The sequence below is a fragment of the Desmodus rotundus genome, chromosome 12, assembly GCF_022682495.2.
Source record: "Desmodus rotundus isolate HL8 chromosome 12, HLdesRot8A.1, whole genome shotgun sequence".
In the NCBI taxonomy this organism is placed as follows: domain Eukaryota; kingdom Metazoa; phylum Chordata; class Mammalia; order Chiroptera; family Phyllostomidae; genus Desmodus; species Desmodus rotundus.
In genome coordinates, this window is record NC_071398.1 from 100,261,866 (window position 1) to 100,279,393 (window position 17,528).

A 17,528-nucleotide genomic window follows, 5' to 3' on the forward strand; every position below is an offset into this window, starting at 1 on the left:
AGACTGGGGACGCCGCCCTGTTCCTCTCACGCCCTCTCCTGCCGCTGACCTCCTGCCTGGATTCAGCCCAGTGGAGCTGCACCCGGGAAATGGGCACCTCGGGAGGCAGCTGTGGCAGTCCCCGGGGAAGACAGGGGCTGGGAGGACGGCAGGGCCGGGGGCAGGGCGGGGGGGGGCAGGGTGGTGTGGCGAGTTCCTGGGAGAGGCAGTGACAGTGCCGAGACAGAGGGCTGCCTGGGACAGAGGGCTCAGTGAGGTAAACGTGGCTCCTCAAACCACCAGCGTGAAAACGTACAAACACTTTTATTATTTTCTTTGCATTTTTTCCTCTTTAAATTCCTCTAATTGTTGAAAATATCCTTCAGTGACGTGTAGGGGCAGGGACCCGGGGGCCGAGGGCAGGGAGGTGAGGGGCGCCGGGCTGGCAGCTGGAGGCAGGGAGGGGCGGTTTCTACCCAGAAAAGGGGACAGAGTATAAAGAAGTGTCCAGAGCGGCTGAAGCGGCGCCCGCGGGGAGAGGGACGGAGGCGTGTGCCTGCTGGTTGCTTCGGCCTCCGGGCTGACCGCTCCAGCGGGGGAGGCGCCCTCCCTCGGCTCGGCCGGGACGCGCGTGCGGGGAGGTCAGTTGGAGGTGTCGGAGTGGACACTGCCGGGGCCTTCTGTGGGGGACGTCACTGAGGAGGGGGTGGTCGCATCCTGCCAGCCTCCGTTAGCCTGGAAGGAAGAGGGAGAGACATCAGTCCCCTGTGACCAGCCTGCGGTGCGGGGCCTGACGACTGGAACAGCCTGCAGGGCCTGCTACCAGGTGTGCGCATGGGGACACCTGTCAGTGAGCAGATCTTGTGGTGGGTCACGCCCAGCCCCGCAACCTGCACACAGGGTCCCCCCCAACCACGCCGGGTCCCTTCGGAGTTAACAGACCTCAGCTCTGAACAGGGACGGAGATGCAGACCAAGTGTCTGACACCCCCGCAAACCATCTGCCACTGCATTCCCTGAAATACTGGGGGTCACGGGCTGGTGTGACTACTGCCACTTAGGAGGGACTTGGTTCCTGTGGCAGCTGCACTGAGGGGAGGCCCTGGCACCTCGTGGGATTGGCCAGTGCCCATTTGAGCCTCCTTCCTGAGAGGGCAAGAGAAAGTGGGCTCCAGGGGGTGCACGCAGGTGCGGATCTTCATCCACCTGCTTTCTTTCCCACAGGCTTACCCAAGAGATGCTCCGACGCCCCCCCAAGGAAGCCGGGCTTTTACTCCAGAGCAGCTCCCAGCAGTGCGAGGACACATTTCCCACCCTCCACCAACTGAGAGCAGACCTGGACCCACAAGGGTGGGCCCACCCTCCACGGTGGCCCCAGGAGAATCTGCCCCTTACCCCTGGTTCCTCCCTCTCCCCCGTCTCTGCTGGATGGCACCTCCTGCTGGGCGATGTCACTTATCTTTTCTGATTGTAAGAGTTGAGATGGGCTGAGATGGTATTTGCGAATGTAATACTCACCATCACACACACAATGTATTCAGCAGAACACACGGCGCCCACCACTGTCCCTCAGGGGTAATTACTGTTCGCGTCCCTCTGCCCCAATTACCTCTCTATGTGAGTGTTTGCTGGATGGATAGGTAGGTAGGCAGGTAAGCAGACAGACAGACGGCAGGCAGGTGTGTGTGTGTGCTGAATGGCACAGAATTTTCAGGCAACGGGACGGAGGTGTCCGGAGCCACAAGGCAGAGGGTGGGTGCTGGTTAAAGGGAGAAGCATCGTGCATCCTGGACTTGATCTGGGACAAGAGGACTCCGGGATGACAGGGACGTCCAGGCCGCAGTCCCTGGCTCCCAGGTCCCCACTGCTCCTCATACTCTGCCACCAGGATTCTGTGAAAAGGACAGTCACAGGTGCCCTGGAGAAAACCCTTGGCCAGAGTGTGAGCTCTGTGGTGTCTGTTTGGACCAGGAGGTTCCGGGAGCTTCACGGGAGTCATCTTTGAGTTGCGAGAACGCAGACAGGAGACCTCTGCTCTAGGTCTTGTGGACCAAGTGCCCAGGGGGAGGATGGGGACCCAGGAGCCAGCACTAACTGTACGACTGGCCCGGTGATGAAAATCTCCAGTGGGAAATCTCCCACTAGAGATGAGCAAGCGCGAACATGCGTCTTCAGCTGCCTGTGTCTCCCTCCCCTCACAAGCACTCCCGCATGCGTACTCAGCCTTCAGAGGGGTGCCCAACTATCCCAGTCTGCCCGGGACCCCCCAGCACCAACATGGAATGTCCCCTGTTCCCGGAAACCGGAGCCTCGGGCCAGGGGGATAGATGGATGCTGCCCGGGACAGCCCGGCTGTGCCCTGCCCCCCACCTGCTGAATTCAGGACGCGCAGCCTGCGGGTCTGAAGTCAGATGGACACAGCACGTTTGTGAGGCGTGAGTCCATCTGCGAGCCAGGGGATGCAGGGCTTCTCCCACTAGGGCGTGCACACCTTGGGACACAGTCCTCGGCCCGAGCCGCTCTGGCCCAGCCCCTCCCATGCAGATGCTGGTGCTCCTGCAGCGTCCCGGGACTTAATACAGGCGTCCGGGACCGTGTCCTCCGGAGGAGCTGACCAAGCTTGCCGCCACCTCCCCGGCCCGATTCCTCTCCTCCCCTCCGCCCCTGCGGTGACTGCCCCCGGGAAACTCCGCCTGAGATGCTCTCCTCAACCAGGGTTTCATTTTCCCTCTGCACCCTGACTTCCCAACCCACGCTCTGAGGCAAACCCCCTCGCAAAGGACACAGTCCCTGGGGACCTGGAAACTGCACCAAGGGGCCCAGGGGAGGGAGGAACCAAATGTGCCCATTGTCCGTAAACACCGACCCCCCGCCCCCGCCCCGAGGGGAGTGCCCCCCACTGCAGGTGCCTGATGGCTGCGGTTGGCAGCGCGTCCCCATGAGGAGAGGCCACAGGGCTGCAGCCTCCCGGATAAAACCCCGGGCTTTCAGCACGCGGGCGCCGGGTACTGGGGACCGAAGGCTGCAGCATCACAGCTGTTCGTTTACACTGCCCTGCCACAAGGAAGTCGGCACACGGCTGACAGACCGAGGCACCAAGTTTTGCCAGAGCCCAGCCCACGGTTCTCCTGACAAGCACAGAAGAAGCACAGCGGTGCCACCCACCCGGCCCTCTTGTGGTGCATCTGGAGCAGCTTCCAGCCCAGAGCAGCGGCAGGGCTGAGACCGGCCCGTCCCCCACTGCTTCCCCGAGCTCACCTTGCAGCTCACGGCTGATGCAGAGAATTCATCACCTGATGTGACAGCCGCATGAGCCTGGCACTAAGAAACTCTCGGTGGCAACCCAGAATACACTGAGCTGCCACAAAGCTGCTGCCGTCGGCACTGAGAGGGGCCAAGCCGCACAGGGCAGGTGCCAGCTGGCAGTGGAGACCCTGGGTGAGGCTCGGGGGGATGCGCCCTGGCCGGTGGGGCTGGTCAGGGAGGAGGGCAGAGGGCCGCAGAGGCGTCCCCTCCCCCAGGTTATTTGATATGCACACGTCTTCCCGACATTCAGAGTGTGCCTCCCAGGAGGCCTCTGAGAGGGAAGGGTGCTTCACAGAGGTCCCCACAGGGCCACAGACGCAGAGTCTCCTGGGAAACCCCACGATGGCGGACAGGTGCGGGCCTTGCCCGGCCCCTCTCATCCCAGCTCTAGCTGGGATCTTTCCAAAATGTAATTCGGATTCTTTCCCCACCCTGCTTCAATGTTCAGGGGCTTCCAGACGAGGGTCAGTGTCCTTGTCAGGCCCACGATGTCCCTGACCTTGCTTCCTGCTTCGGCCACCTGGTGACTCAGGAGTTCTTGTAATGGAGGGGCCACTTCATGCCCCTCTGTCCCCTGAAGACACCACGCACCCAATGACACGCCCCCACACTGGGCTGTTTTCAGCCTCGAGTGTGCACATCCTTGTCCCACGTGCCCCCAGCGGCCGGCCCTCGACGGGCACCCGTGCTGCCACCAGGCACGATCCTGCCCACGTCTGCCGCCCGCCAGACCCAGAGCACTGTGCAGGGCTCATCCCCGGCTCCAAGCTGCTCCCCACAGTGCCCGGCCAGACCTGGATGTTAGTCAGTGGCTCGGAGGGTCAGGGTTGGGGTCAGGGTCAGGGAAGACATAAGGGAACATTCGGGGCGCTGGCTGTGGGGGTCTATGGCCTCAGGCCGGCGAGCTCCATGGCCCAGGCTGACTGCCTGCACTGGGCTGCGAGCACCCGGGGGCAGCCAAGGGGGCGAGCAGGGGCAGCGCCCCGCGTCAGGTGCGTCCCCTGTCCGGGGAGTGGGCTTTCCCCCACTAGGCAGGCATCAGGGCGACGACGTGGAGCCTCGTCACTTGTCCCGAGCAAGTAACTATGATCAACGTTTACACCGCCGTTCTGTTTTTAGGGAAACTGGCCGGGAAAACATTGGGTTCTGCCTGCTTCGGCCCCGCAGCCTCGCGTCCCCTTGTAACGCGAGACCGTCTCCACGAAGCCCAAGGATGAGGCAGAGAGTCTGAAAGTCCTCAGGTTGCCACCACCTAGCAGGGGAGGTCTCATGATGCACAGGACACACACAGTCCCCAAGCGGCCTGGAGGGCCTGGGCCCCTCACCCCTCAGGGCTGGGACCCACACATGCATGCCACTCCCACCCCAGGACACGGTAATGCAGCCGCCAGGTCAAGGCGGGGCCTCATTTCTCGTTTCGGTTCTCGGGGCAGACAGGGCCCGGACACGTGGCAGTCCACGTCCCACAGACTCGGGGGCTCTGGAGGCTCCACATCCACACAGGGAGTTGAAACTGAAGATTTGCTTCATTTAACTTCCCAGAGGTAAAGGAAGGCCGGCTCGGCTCGCTTTAGCGTCACACGAGTGTCTCGGTGCAGAAACTGCGTGTGTCCGAGTAAGCGCCCTCTGCGCTCAGAGCTCCAGAACCCACAGCACATCCACGCACACGCACCCACACCGTGCGCACACACACACAGCTCCCACCATATTCTCACGGAGCGAACGCACACTCAGACAACACTGCACCCAGGAAGTGAGTGTGCTCGCACTCCCCCACGCGCACACACAGCCGGGAGCAGCTGGACCAGACCACGATCGCACTCGCCCCGGCAGCCGAGCTGGATGGCTTGAGGGCAGGGCTGGTCTCAGCCTCAGACGGGCAGCCTGAGCGGCTGACCCCATGTGGCCCCAGCATGTCCTTTCATCCCCACGGCCTCCAACTCGGCTTCGCTTTGCTGAAAGGCGCCATCTGCTCAGGCGCACGCCGAGACCACACACCCCCTCCACGTGACCGAGTCCGGGGGAACGCCTGACCCCTCACAGAGGACACCCCGAGCATGCCTACCATCACCCGTCTGACCGTCCAGGAGATGGCGCTCACCCTGCACGGCCAGGCCCACAGTGACAGGCCGTGGAGAGTCACGAGCCAACTCCACGTCCTGGGGACTGGCGCCTTCAAGTACGCCGAGGACAGTAATAGCAATTTACGTGCCGTCACCGAGACAGAGCCACAAAGGCTCGGCTGGCAGCCTCTCATTTCGCAGACTATTATTTGTGGGAGGCACAGGCCGTCACCACGACAGGAACTTTCAGAGGCCTTATCTCCCCTGACGCACCAACCCCTTTCAGAGCCCTAATTGCCATGTCACCAGAGCGTGTGCTGCTTCCCGCGTCCAGCGCCACTTAGTGTGGTGTGTGCGAGTCCTCAGGCCAATGGGGGTGGGGACACGTTGGGGGCTGGGGGTGCAGAGCGGGCTGCCTCCACTGCGCCTCGTTTGCTCGGGGGGAGGAGACTGCCGAGTGGAGAATCCTGTTTACAGACACAACGAGAGCAAAGGCTGGAAACCACCATGTGCTGCAAATCCTGTGTGCACCCGCATCGCCCCTTGGCACGTCACAGCTGTGGGGGACGCCCCCGGGACTCTGGGGTTCTCTGCCACGAGTCCAGTGGGTTGACTTTTAAACGTTAATTTTAATTTTTCCCCTTCTCGACTGTCCCAGAAGTGTGTGCGGGGGCTCAGGGGCTGCCAGGAGAAGGGCAGGGAGTGCTGTGACATCAGGTCCCGATGACCAAGGAGACCGTGTCACTTACAGACGGTAAAGAAGGTGCAGGAGGCTGATGTGCCCAAAGGACAGAAATGCCTCATCCAGCACAGGCGCAAGGAAACCTCTGTGTGCGCGGGGAGCTCTGCCCTCCGCCTGGCCACACCCCGGCCACGGACGCGCTTCACTGCTCCCAAGACCAGGGCCACACTAGGCGTGGCAAATGCTCCAGGAAACCATTGACTAAGTCATCTGTTGGTTCTTCTGGAAAATGCTTAGGCTCAGTTTTATAGCCCCGAGCTTCTCATGGACTAGACGTAACGGAAAACGAGTTCTGGGTGCTGACTGCGCGGCGGCCTTTCCTTCGGGCCGATGCTAGTCTCACCTAACGATCGGCCTGTGCTTTTCCTAGGATGGCGATCTGGCTTTCACTCCGAAGACCTTTCCGCAGAAATAATCAGGAGGAGAGTGGGGTGCCACCTTCCACAGGAGCCCCCACCACTCAGAAGCAGAGTTTGCTCTATTTTCCCACTGTTTCTAAGTGCGGCGCGGGGTGACACGCTTACTGTGTAGGAGTTCTGGGGAGCAGTAGGAAACAGACGGACCTTTCAAGAACACATTTACAAGACTAATAACAAAAATCCCCCCAGTAATCAGAGATCCAGATGAAAATCAAATAAAAGCGCGATGCCATTTCATAATTTAGTAGCTGACAAATGTGAGGAAACACTCCCAGCGCGCGGCCGTTGAGACTGCAAGGAAACGGGGGACCGCAGACCGCTGGTGGGAACGACAGCCTAATAGAAGTTTCCCGGAGAAAAGTCGGCGGTTCCTGTCCTTCGATGCGTCAACTCCATTTCCGGAAATGTAGTCAAGGAGGCCACAGAAAATGTACACTCAGTCTTCTGTACCGTGACTTTTATCACAATATTATTAATAACAGTTAAAGAAAAGCCAGCTCACAGTAATGTCCCTCAGTAGAGACTGGTTACGTAAGTTGTGGACTCTCCTTGCTACAGGCTCCTTCGGGAGCTACCAGAATTATGTTTGGGAAGACTGTTCAATGACAAGGAAAACACTCGTAATAGATCTGGGGCAAAATAAGCAGGCCACACACGTGGGACGTAAGCACAGCTTCTCCGTGCCACCCCAGACACACGCTCACACCCCCCCCCCCCCCGGACGGCTGCTGCGCAGCAGCGAGCAGACACGTGTCCCTGCTTTCCTCCGAAGGTCCACATTAAATGCTAATCGGGAACCAGATAAAAAGGAAACAGAACATTTAAACAGAGTGTATAATGGTAAGCCCACCTTAACGCGGGTCTTTGTCTGTGTGTCCGAGACGCCTTGGCCAGTCCCCAGCCCCATCGGGTCAGGGCCCTGCCCGGTGAAGGAAGGTAGAGCCCCTCCACAACACAACGGCCCATGTGGGGCATTTGCCAGTTGTTCTTCCCTCTGAAGGGCTGCGGGCTAAACAAAGCCATCTGCTTAGATGAGCTGGGAGGTGCTTCAGAATAGGCAGATCTTTCTCTCTTCCCTGCCCTAACCCCCAGTGCCACCCTCCAAGCTGGCACCCGCCCAACGAGTGGGTGGGCGAACGAGCGGCTGCGGGCCGAGCTCCAGGCCCCTGCGGCAGCACCTGCCCCAGGGAGACAGGTGCGGGGAGAGACGGTGACAAAAAGCACTCGGCCCCTGCCGGTGCGCCCACAAAGACTGGAGGGCGCTGGCTGAGGTCACAGGGTACAAGGTGTAGCTAAGTTGGGGTTCAAAGATAGCTATCAGGCTGTAAAATTGGGGAAATAATGAAGGAAAAGAGCCATCCTTTTGTGAGAAGTGACTCTCTGGACAACAAAAACCACAGAAATGTGAAAATCTTTGGGGGCGGCAGACAGTCCAGCCACAGGTCTGCCTGCTGCCTAGGAAGGAGAGGTGGCAGGTGGAGGGCAGGGAGGCGTCTTGACAGAGGCCCCAGCAGGCCCCTTCAAAGGGCACCCGTCAAAGCACCTGCGGTGTGCCAGGCCTGACCTGCAGGCTGGATGCAAAACCGGACCCTTGTCTTCAGAAACCTGGGGCCTGGAGAGGAAGTAGAGGAAAGAACCAGAAAAGCACCCTATGTAACCCTGTGTCCCGGGGAACCTGGGATGGGAGGGCTTCCCAAGAAGACACTGAGCTGAGTCCCGTGACCTGAGAGGGGCCGTGGGACGACACCCGCTGGCCTAGGGTCTGGGCGGGCTGTGGGTTCTGTTGCTCGAACACTTGGGCCTCTAGGCGGAGCCCCCAGGGCGGGCCGAGCCTACAGGGCACTACCAGGCAAGATGGGGAGAGGGGCCGGCGCTTCTGGAGACTCTGGCCCAGGCAGGAGTCTCCGGGCCGGTGCCGGGGATTTTCAGCAGCAGAAGCACGCACACTGGACAAGGAATGAAAAGGGACACCCACGGCCTATCTCACCAACCTTTAGGGTTTTTTGTTATTGTTTTGATGCCTCTTTTTTGTTTATATTTTAAAACCATCCTGACTGCTTTAATAAACTGGAATTGCGTAAGTTAACGCATGTAAAATGCCCAGCACAGGGGAGAAGTACGTGTTATTAATACAATCATTACACGTCATTTTAGCTGGTTAATTTCCTATCCATATTGTTTTTAACTTACTGCTTTACGAAGCTTATTTTATTACCACTTGCTCTGTTTTATAATTTCTGCAAGTACGTTCTCAGCTGCTTGATGTGTCTGACAGAGGTCCCGGCCCAGCGCCGCACCGCGGCCCCTGCTCACTCCTCCTGCTGGGCCGCAGAGACCCCACCCCGGGGTCTCTTCAATACTGTGTGGCCCAAGAAACAGGCAAACACGTCCTGCTCCCCCACCGGCTGCCCCAGGTTAAAAAAAGGATCGATATTTTGCACCTAGGTTCCTACAAGTTCCCATGGAGACGCCGGGCTCCCGCCTCTGCCCTGCCGGGTGACAGCGGTGCAGGGCAGGCTGTGTCCAGGGGACGGCCTTCGGTACAATTTTCAGACTTAATTTTAATAAAAGAATCAACTCATCTTAAATGTCTATGAGCCACCCTGGAAGAATATGTAACAGAAACCAAATCGGAGTTCTCATCATTCTTTTCCATACCAGCCAAGCTCCAAAATGTTATCACAAGGAAACACAACAGATCCTCTGCCTGGGAGGTTCTGCCCACCCCCTTCATGGAGCGCACGGGCCAGAGGGGCGGGCTTCCATCTGGGGGGTGGCGGGGTGGGGGGGGGGGGCGGGTTTGGAGGCGGAGGGATGGGGCCGCATCCTGGCTCTGTTTTGGTAATCCCTGGATGCCGGCCTCACGAGGACAACCTCAGCTCCCCGAGTCTCCGTCTCCTCGTCTGCGAAGGGCAGATGCAGATGCTACTCGATGCTGGGCTCTACACCAGGCACTTGGTGAGGTTACGTTAGAATTCCCAGGGCGGACATGGGGACCTCTAGTTACCCCAGCCCCTAAGCACATGACCAGCTATTCTCCTTTTCCTCCCATCACCGCGCCCCGCCCCCAGCACAGCCCTTGGTCTTACGGGGTCTCTCCAGAATGCCCCCGTCCTCTCGCAGAGAACCCTGTGCACAGGCCGCTGAGGGTGGCCTTGCACACTTGTTCTCCGTGGAGAACTCAGGTGCAGTTTGAGGTCGTCGGTGATGCTGACAAGTAAGAAGTTTGTGTAAGTTGGGGGAGCTGCAGAAAAGAACAAAGAAGAGAGGGGACAGATGGGATAAAGAGGGAGGTGTGCCACACTGTGACTTAACTTTCAAACAGAATCTGCTTCTAGTTCTATATACTTCGTAAGTTTTTATGATGGAAAAGGGATACAAGTCCCTTTAAAAGCAGACATACCAAGTCAGAACCTGAGACAAGTGTAGAATAAACCGTCGTATTCAATCGAAAATGGACTTGAGCAGAGTCTGGCTGCACACTGGAGTGAGGGGTGATGGACAGCAGGTGGGCGGGGCCTCAGGTGGGCCAGGCGAGACAGCTGGCTGGCTGGGGAGAGACTGATCTGTGGTGATGTGCTCTCTCTTTTTTGGGTTTGCTTTTTAAAACCATGAGAAAGGGGTAAACACAAGAAAGTGAGGGGCAGTAAATCTGTATGCGAGTGTGTGACATTTGTCACAGCTCAGAACGCCTGCTTACAGCGAGTGGCACGTTTAGTTACGTAAACCTTTACCTTGGGAGGGAGCTGCAAACACACACTGAACTCGCTCTAGTGGTTCACGTGCCGGCAGCGGTTATTTAGGCGAAAGTGTGCTGTTGTCTGCAACTGACTTTGAAGTGGATAAACCAGCCAAGATGGGCGGATGGACGGATAGAAGGGTGCAGATGTGGAGTGACACGTGACGAGGTCCACGGGGTGAAGTATTAATGACAGAACCGAGGTTGTGGGTGTGCCGGTTTCACTGTAAAACTCTTCCTCCTTTCCCATGTTTGGAGGACGCAGCATAAAGTGTTGGAAAAACGTAATGCAAGGAAGGCATTGGAACTCCTCCGCGCAGGTCAGCTGGAGGCAGCGCTTCCAGGCTCAGCGTCGGGCCGAAGCCACTCAGGCCCCGTGCGCTAGGAATTGCCGGGCATGTGGGCAAAGGAGAAGCTGGTTTTCATAGTGGGGCAGGGCCCAAGACTCTGCATGTCTCGAGCTCCCAGGCGCTGCTGGCACCGCCGGTGCGTGGGCCAGACCTTGAGGAGACGAGCGGGTCAGGGGAAGGAGAGCCAAGCAGGGGCCGCTGGCCAAGGCGTCGGTCACCGGGGACCAAGCAGCAAGACAGAGAGAGGGCTCAAGGTGAATTCACAGGCATGTCCTGCTTAGGCTCGAGAGAGTGCAGGGTTCAAAGAATTAGTGGCTGACCGAGTCAGCTGTTCCCGCCAACAGGACTGTAATAGACGGAGGCACCTAATGTTTATATTTGTGATCTTCCCTCCATATTACTTCAGTGGTGAACGTGCTTTATTATGCCAATCTGAGTTGACTCCTTGTGCACGGTTAATTTTTAACAAAGAGTTCTGTTTTTATGGGAGAAGACTTATTGCAGCAGAAAGCATGCTTTCCGGGCTCTGTGCTAGCATGGATGCTGTCCTCGCCGCGTGGTCACCTCCCTGACACTACTGTTCCACCTCTGCTGGCCACTAAGTCACTGTCGGGGCACTGCACCTGCCCTGCCCAACATGGCAGCCACCAGCCATGTGTGGCTATTTCTGTGTCAGTTCATTCAACTCTCCGACCACTTGAGAATTCATTTTCTCCGTCACACTAGCTGCATCCCGAGTGCCCAAGGGCCACGTGTGGTCGATGACTAAGGCTCCGGGACGGCAGCGGGACGGAACGTGTGCATCAGTGGAAGCAGCCCTTTGGACAGCACGGTTGGGGAGAAAAGATGCTTTTGGCGTAGCCACCGGCCCAGTCTTTGAAAGAATGGCAAATGTCAGTCCATGTTTATGAGCAGTGCACGTACTTTCAGTAACTGGAACATGATTAGACACAAGTTCCTCTTGTTACGGCCACTGCCAGGTTCTCACCACACCGACTACACTGGGTGGAGTGGTCTTCCCTCTCCGAGAAGCTGGGGACTGAGTGGGGTACCCCGCCATCCAGCTCTCTGTGACTGCAAGGGCCGTGCTGAGCTGGCGCCTGCGTGCCCGGTACTGCATGTTAGCAGGTTCTCAACAGCCCCTTAGTTGAACAAAGCACTTATTCCTTTATCTCCTCATCTGGTTAGCTGTTCAAGGCTTGAGGTGTTCCTGCCTTCTGCCTTATTTCTCTACCAGATTAGACAGCATTTAGGTATCTAAACATCGTCATTTAGAAATGTGAAGAAGAACTGCCTCCAATTCAAATAAAGCTAGAGATAAGTAGAGGTTTTAAAAATGTACCAAATTTAAAAACAATGCTTGAATTTTTCTAAGAAAGAGGTCAATTATTTTATCCAAAATCAAGCTTGCCCAAGAACGTGAACTCCTTCCGAGAATGCAAGAGGAGGTCCCTTCAGAAGTCAATGCTGACACTCCCCACAACTAAACCCAGCCGCGTTAGTCTGCTCAGCACTCACTGAGGTCTAGAGGGGCCAGGCCGCCTGTGGGGGCGACCTAGAGACGCGCTGCTGTCCTGAGGCGGCACTGTGGTTTCTTCACAGAGTGGGAGGCAGGGCCAACCTGATGGTGCGACTGAGGGACCCTGCCCCAGGGCCGCTCGGCCAAAGGGACACTCATGGGCCTGATGGGGCAGGACGCTCTAGACCCTAGTTTCAATGCAGAGTGCACAAGTCCCCCTTTTATTTACAGCTTTGGAGTATTTGCCTCCTCTTACATTTCTTGGGAAAGGAAAACATCGTGGTTTATAAGAGAATGACGCTGGTAGAGGCCTTTGACATCACCAGGTCAACTGCCCCTTTCCGGGTTCAGGAAAATGTCCTTTGAGGCCAAGTGACTTGTCTGGTCACGCAGGCAGAGGTGGCAGAGGTGGGAGCCACAGACAGGTGCACCCCCGTCTCCCCAACACCCACTACAAACGTGGTGATGTTTGGAGTCCTCACATCGCTACGTCTGAGATAACAGAACTCTGTGCGACTGCTTCCACGAGGGGCTCAGGCGTCCCCACCAAAGGGCACCACTGTTGTTGTGATCACTCCACAGAGTGGCAGTTTGGCTGCGGGGCGGGGTGGGTTTCTCAGACTGCTGCTAGACGGTCTTGAGTTCCTCCCTCCACGACATAACTAACCCTCACGCTCCCTATGTGATGGGGCCGGCATCCTGGTCCTGGCCTTCGAAGAACAGAAGTCTAGTCCCGACAACATGCTGAGTGAGAAGGAAAGCGAAGTTACCTCCTGAGGCACCACACTGTCTGAGGGTCAGGCTTTCTCCACCTTGGCCTAGAGGTGACAGGATGCAGCCTCATTCTCCAAGGTCAAAAATGTTATAGATGGCAGAGGATGGGTGGGCGGATGATGGATAGATAGATGAATACATGGATGGACGGACGATGGATGGATGGATGGATGGATGAATACACGGACAGACGGATGGATGGATGGAAGGATGGAAGGATGGGTGGATGGATAGATGGATGAATACATGGATGGATGGACGATGGATGGATGGATGGATGGATGAATACACGGATGGATGGATAGATGGAAGGATGGATGAATACATGGGCAGACGGATGGATAGATGGATGGATGGATGAATGAATACATGAACAGATGGATGGATGGATGGAAGGATGGAAGGATGGGTGGATGGATAGATGGATGAATACATGGATGGATGGAAGGAAGGACAGATGGATGGATGAATGGACAGATGGATGGATGGATGAATACATTGATGGAGAGATGGAAGGAATAGTGGATGGATGGACGGATGGATGGATAAATGGACAGACGGGCAAAGGGATGAATGGATGCACGAACAAATGACCACACCACTGAATGATCTGTCCTCACACACTCTCTGCACCTTGCGGGCTGTCTCCTAGCAGCTGGGGAGAGTCAGTGGGCGGGACGTGGGTCACAATGTGGGACACTCCTGCTTCTCTGACCATTGTGGGCTCCACTAAGTGCTTTTCTGGCCTCACACGCTCCACTGCTTGGGTGTTAGGGTTAAAGGCCTCATTGTGGAAGGAGCTAAGCTCAGGAGACTGGGTCTCCCTTTGTCAGCCAGGCTGCATGCCCCTTGAAGGCAGGAGTGTGACCGCTCAGCCCTGGGATATCATCACCATCGGGCTTCCTCCATTTAATGCCGATTTGCATCTCACTCCCACAACATACACACTGGCCAAAAAGCTTAGACCCTCCTTACAAAACAGAAGACTGAACCTTTTTAAACTAGAGAGTACTGAATACTCCTCCGCTGAAAGGTAGCTCTTGGTCATTAAATACACTTCACGTTCTGTTGCATCTCACCTCCTCCAAAGGTTACTTGGACGGCAGGTGGGTGGGGACAAGAGGGGAAGAGCACAGGCCAAGCCTCAGGACTGGACTCCCTGAGCGGGCAACGGAGGGGCGCCCTGGACTTCAGGACAAGGGTGACGACACCCAGGGACTGTGCAGGAGACCGGGAAGTGGGGGCCAAGAGGTGATCAGGAAGCAGTGAGGAAGGTCTGGAGGAGGACTACTTCTAGAATGGGATGGGGACACGGGGCTGCAAAGCCCAGTGTGACAGCAAAGTGATCGCTAGTGTATCTCATTGTCAGGCCCCTGGAATCATCTTGTCCACCACTCACCGCCACACTCCACCCAGCAAGGTGGCAGGCCCATGTAGTGCAAGCTCACCACGGCTAAGGAAGGGGCTCAGGTACACCGTCCACCAGGAAGCACACTAGGAACCACGACCGTGCAAACCGCTTACCCAATGGAGAAGAAAGGCCGAGTCAGCGAGTCATCACAGTAACCTTCCCACTGTGTCCGAGGGGGGACGACTGCCGCTTTGCCAGGGCCCCTCCCACCTGTCTTCCCACCTTCCCGAACGCAGCCCTGAGGTACTGAGGGTGGGAACCACTGGCCCACTTCTAGGAGAAGTTCCATACTTGCTCCTGGGCACACATACTGGGGCCAGACTCCCGACCCCTGCCAGGGGCCCCCCACTGCCCCGGTGCCCCCGCAGCTGCGTGGTCCTGCGGAAGGCATGGGGTCCGAGTGTCACAGGGTTTAAATGCTGCTTGGATACCATGTGGATGCTATGGATGCTGAGGCTGCCCAGGAAACGTCTACACCGGGCTCCCACTGCTGCCTGGGGGTAGGGGTTGTTTATTTTCATTTCTTGGCTGGAACCTTTCACTCCTGCCCTCATCTCTGCTGGTCTCCCTCCTTCTCTGCCTCCTTGTTCTCCTGGCAGCCACAGCCCCACTCTGCGCACACACACCCCCCCTCAGCAGTTCGCTCCATCACCTAAAAACTCTGACAAGCTGGATCCCCGGCAGGTGGCACAATTTAGAATCAATACCAAAGGACCACATCCTATCGTGACCAGCCTTCGATTCACTTAGTCTGCGTATTAAAGATCCAGAAAAAAAATAAACACAGTTCACAGAAGAAAACGAGAGACCCTTTGAAGTGGCACTTCGAAGCCCTGTTTGTAGCAGGCTGATGCGATCAGATGTGATTGTCTGCACGTGTGTGGCCACCAGGCTTCAGAAATTAGTCCCAGCCCGCAGAGGGCGTTGGCGGGCCCGGCTGACCCCAGAGTCCGAGGGTCGAGCTGGCAGGGTAGGAAAGACGCCACCCAGCAGGACCGTCAGCCACTTCCCGCCCAGTCATGCAGGAGGCCCTCCACTCCCTTTGTGAGCGCGCCCAGAATCTCATCCCCACAGGAAGTGCATAAACGCACAGGGGCGGGATCCCTCCCCACAACCCTGCCGCCCCAAGCACAGAACCATGGAATTCATCTGGAATCCATTTTGGGGGATGCACTTCACCATCACGGTCTCTCTATATAGGGAGCCTTCTGGCGACTCGCCACGTAACAGGGGAGTAACAGTTCATAGGAGCAGAAGACAAAGGCTCCTCTGTTCTGGACACCCTTCGACTGTCCAGAGTGCATGGGACAGGCCAGCTCTGCCCCCGCTGCCCCGCCCTGGGCACAGTCCTGCTGAGTGTGGCACACACGCAGACCGGGCTCTGCTGGGAGAAGGCGGAAAGTAAAGGGTGTCTGCCTGGGAGGGGCTGTAGAAGCCACCAAGACACCGGCGGCCCAGCGCTGACTCCATGTCCACACCCAGGAGCGGGACCCGGTCTGAGTGCGCCACGGCAAGGAGTTGTGACTGCCAGAGGCGGCTGGTCTCCTCTGAGGACTGACGGTGAGAAAGGCCCCTCAAGTGTTGGTGTGGAATGTGGTTGCCTGGACCATCTCCTCGTGGACACCATCCTCCTTCCCCAGGTAGCTCAGCATGATGAGCCCAGACTCTACCAGAAGACAAATGTCCAAACCAGGATGCACTGCCCCGCCCAGCTCTTCCCAGTGGAGGCGGGACTCCGCCCCACCCCGCCCCCTCGTCCAGTGAGGCTGAGGTGGATGCGCTCCACCGTTCACAGCCACAGCGACCTGCAGCAGGGACCTCGCCCTGAGCCAGGCTGGCCTCTGCTTCCTCCACCCCCGGTTTATTTTCATCGCCACAACAAAACAACAAACACCATCTCCACTACCAGGCCCAGCCAACCGGTCTACCGCAGCCCCTGTGACCCTCAAGGCCAGGACGTGCCCTCAACCAAACAATAGCCTCCTCGGGCGGGCGGCCCTCTCGTCCCAGCGCGCTGTCACTGCGGCTGAGAGGGGGGACGGCTGATCTGAGAAATCGGGTTGGACTGCTGTCCCGAATCTGCACTCGGCGGTCCTCGTGTCTGTCTCATCGATTTCACTCTGTGCAGCACGGCTTGTCGCTACGAATTTTCATGCTAGTCAGGAGCCGCCCGGGCACCCGAGACCCAGAGGAGCAGGCTCTGCACCCTCCCACCCCTTCTGCCAACCCGGCCTCACCATTAATTTTGAGTTTTAATCATCATCCTTTGACAGATTGGAGAAAGGTTTCTTTTTAAGACCACAGAACTGGACGCAAGGGGTACTGGCTAGGGGTGCTCCTCCCCGGCTCCCGGCCCGCCTCGTGGCGATATTCTGGCCACTGCTTGTTAGGCGTCACCTGTTTAGCTGCCCCGCACAGCGGCAGGCACGCGGCCGCAGGTGCCACACCAGCACTGATTGTGCCCGACAGCCCGGGCCGCAGCAGCCGCCAACCGCCACGGGTTCTGTGGGTAGAATGCTGCGGATGGCATTGCTGATACACAGACAAGCAAGTAGGTGACTGTCAAGTGAAGATGAGCCCTAATGTCACTGTGGGCCCTGCGGCTTTGCAACGCCTGGCCGTGAGCGCGGAAACGGGCGGTCTCTTACACTGATGCCCTGCGGACTGTACATCTGACCGGCCGCGAGTCCGTCACTGTATCCTCCTGTCTGGCTGATAACATGGCGAAGGGTATCCACCTGGACGGGCGAACAAGAGAAGAGGTTAGTCAGGGGGACGCAGGGACAGTGAGCAGCAGCGTCACAAAGGCACCACGAGGCCCCCACGTGGTGCCGCCACTCTGGAGGCAGTTGTCCTGGGGAGGGCCCTCCGCCCTCCGAAGCCCCCCGCGGCCTCCCATCTGGGCTCCAGGTGGCGGCCCGTGGCAGCGGAAAGCAGGAACACCCACCCCGCACTGGGGTCTTCAGTGAAGCTGCCCAAGGCGCAGGGGCCAGGTGGAAGGGCACAGAGTGGGGATAAGGACTGTCCCTCCTGCACCATCTCCCAGGGAGCTTTTTCTTTGCTGGGTGTCCTATGAGAGTCAAGCGTCTGTGGCGAGGGGCCCCGTTGGCCACCTCCCCGAGAGCGCAGTGTGGGACTCCCTCTGAGGACTGAAATGACAGCCCATTGTCTGGTCACCTGACCGACGTCGGACCAAGGCTCCTCAAACGGGAGTCCTAGCCATCCCC

At 57.9% G+C, this 17,528-nt stretch overlaps 1 protein-coding gene across 3 annotated transcripts in view; it reads right to left on the minus strand.

Annotated features, from left to right (window-relative positions):
- Positions 1-287: 287 nt before the first annotated feature.
- PBX1 (PBX homeobox 1) overlaps positions 288-17,528 on the minus strand; it is a 216,099-nt gene continuing 198,858 nt past the window's right edge. For all 3 annotated transcript variants that reach the window (XM_053914521.1, XM_053914519.1, XM_053914520.2), the window contains 2 exons: positions 16,950-17,039; positions 288-714 (listed from right to left, as the gene is read on the minus strand). In XM_053914521.1, the coding sequence (XP_053770496.1) occupies positions 16,993-17,039 (47 nt within the window). In that variant the 3' untranslated portion in view covers positions 288-714; positions 16,950-16,992. The remainder of the gene's footprint in view (positions 715-16,949; positions 17,040-17,528) is intronic.